This window comes from Austrofundulus limnaeus, unplaced genomic scaffold, assembly GCF_001266775.1.
Source record: "Austrofundulus limnaeus strain Quisiro unplaced genomic scaffold, Austrofundulus_limnaeus-1.0 Scaffold179, whole genome shotgun sequence".
In the NCBI taxonomy this organism is placed as follows: Eukaryota; Metazoa; Chordata; class Actinopteri; order Cyprinodontiformes; family Rivulidae; genus Austrofundulus; species Austrofundulus limnaeus.
Genome location: NW_013952581.1, coordinates 682,985 through 684,472, shown reverse-complemented (window position 1 = coordinate 684,472; position 1,488 = coordinate 682,985). Strand labels below are relative to the sequence as shown.

General features: G+C 43.8%; 1 protein-coding gene across 1 annotated transcript in view; it reads left to right on the top strand.

Annotated features, from left to right (window-relative positions):
- The window catches only part of bub1 (BUB1 mitotic checkpoint serine/threonine kinase), a gene marked incomplete in the record, with an annotated part of 23,707 nt that overhangs the window by 10,631 nt on the left and 11,588 nt on the right, over window positions 1–1,488 (top strand). Inside the window, 3 exon segments of the mRNA XM_014017941.1 lie at window positions 716–835; window positions 929–1,033; window positions 1,163–1,238. Coding sequence (XP_013873395.1) covers window positions 716–835; window positions 929–1,033; window positions 1,163–1,238 — 301 coding nt within the window.

The window sequence follows — 1,488 nt, the reverse complement described above, 5'->3', positions numbered from 1 at the left end:
ATGTTCACCAGATTATTAATCCAGCAGATTATTAATCCAGCAGATAATTAATCCAGCAGATAATTAATCCAGCAGATAATTAATCCAGCAGATAATTAATCCAGCAGATTATTAATCCATCAGATTATTAATCCAGCAGATAATTCAGAGGTGGTCTGTTTGGTAAATTTTACTCCAGGAGCTGCGAGGCTTGTTTTCAAGCTTCAGACTGAACTGAAGCAGCAGCTGCTGACGTCATTACGCTCTTGTGATGCTGCGTTCAGGACAAGCATGGAAAACTCACCGCTCTTATGCCAATACGGTCGCAATGATGCATTTAGGTACCGAAATGGAATTGCCTGAACATTCACGTGGTGGTTATTTAATACAGCGAATCGGTAATAAAAAATCTGCGTCGACAAATTTACATAATCGACGTCATTGATTATTTCAACTAATCGGTGCAGCCCTACTTGTGACGTCCACGGCCTACCCCATGTACCACTACTGTGCATGTGTGTCAAGGACAGAAAGGTAGATGTGGCAGTGGAAGGTGTCAAAGCAGTTTGGAGAGAAAAACAAAGTAAAGAACAAAAAAAAAGATTAATCCATTATTAAATTAGTCACCAATTATTTTAATAATCGATTAGTTGTCGATTAATCGTAGCAGCCCTAGTTCAGATCTTGCAGCTTCGCCTCACTTGGACGATCTCAGATTGTCTTTTTGTCCTTCCAGTGTCCCAGGGAGGGGCAGCTAATGTGTCCCACATCACTCCCAACACCTCCCTGGGCTACGTTCAGGCCACGCCCTCACGCGTCCTGCCGTCTCCCACCGTCAACACGCTGGAGGCCCTGGGTTTGTGTCTTCACCCGCCTGTCCTCAGTTCACCTGTTCAGTGTCGGACAGTGGTGCATTGTGGGACGTCTCTACCTGTTTGTTTTCCTTCAGGTGTGATCATGGACATGTTCCAGGGCCCAACGTTCCTGGAGGAACCGCTGAGCAATACGTCTGTCCTCCACGCTGGTGAGAGGGACGGTGACACCAGAACCCGAGGTTAGAACTTCCTGTCCTCTGTCCCTTTGATCTAACCCTGACTCGTCCTGTGGACACGAGACACACGGTGTCCACTTGGACTATGGACACCAATCAAACTGCTGTCTTCTTGTCCTTTATTTTGTCCAGGAGGCATCTCCTCGGTACCAAAGCCCCCCACCACCCCCTTCACCATCTACCAGGACGAGGACAAAGAGAACTGCAGGTACACCTAAGTTTCCTCCTCTCGGGTATAAAAATCCTCCAGTTTTTTCTGACTGAGGCTCAAAGTTGTTTGTTGAGCAGCAAAAAGGTCCAAGACGAAGAAATTAAAAAATAAAACAAAATGTTTTAGTCAGACAGAACCAACAAGAATGAAGCAAAAAGTGAAGAATTAGAGATAAATTATAAATGTTAAATAAATTCTAATTATAATAAATTAATAATAGTTTTACGTCTAAAAATCACATTTTATT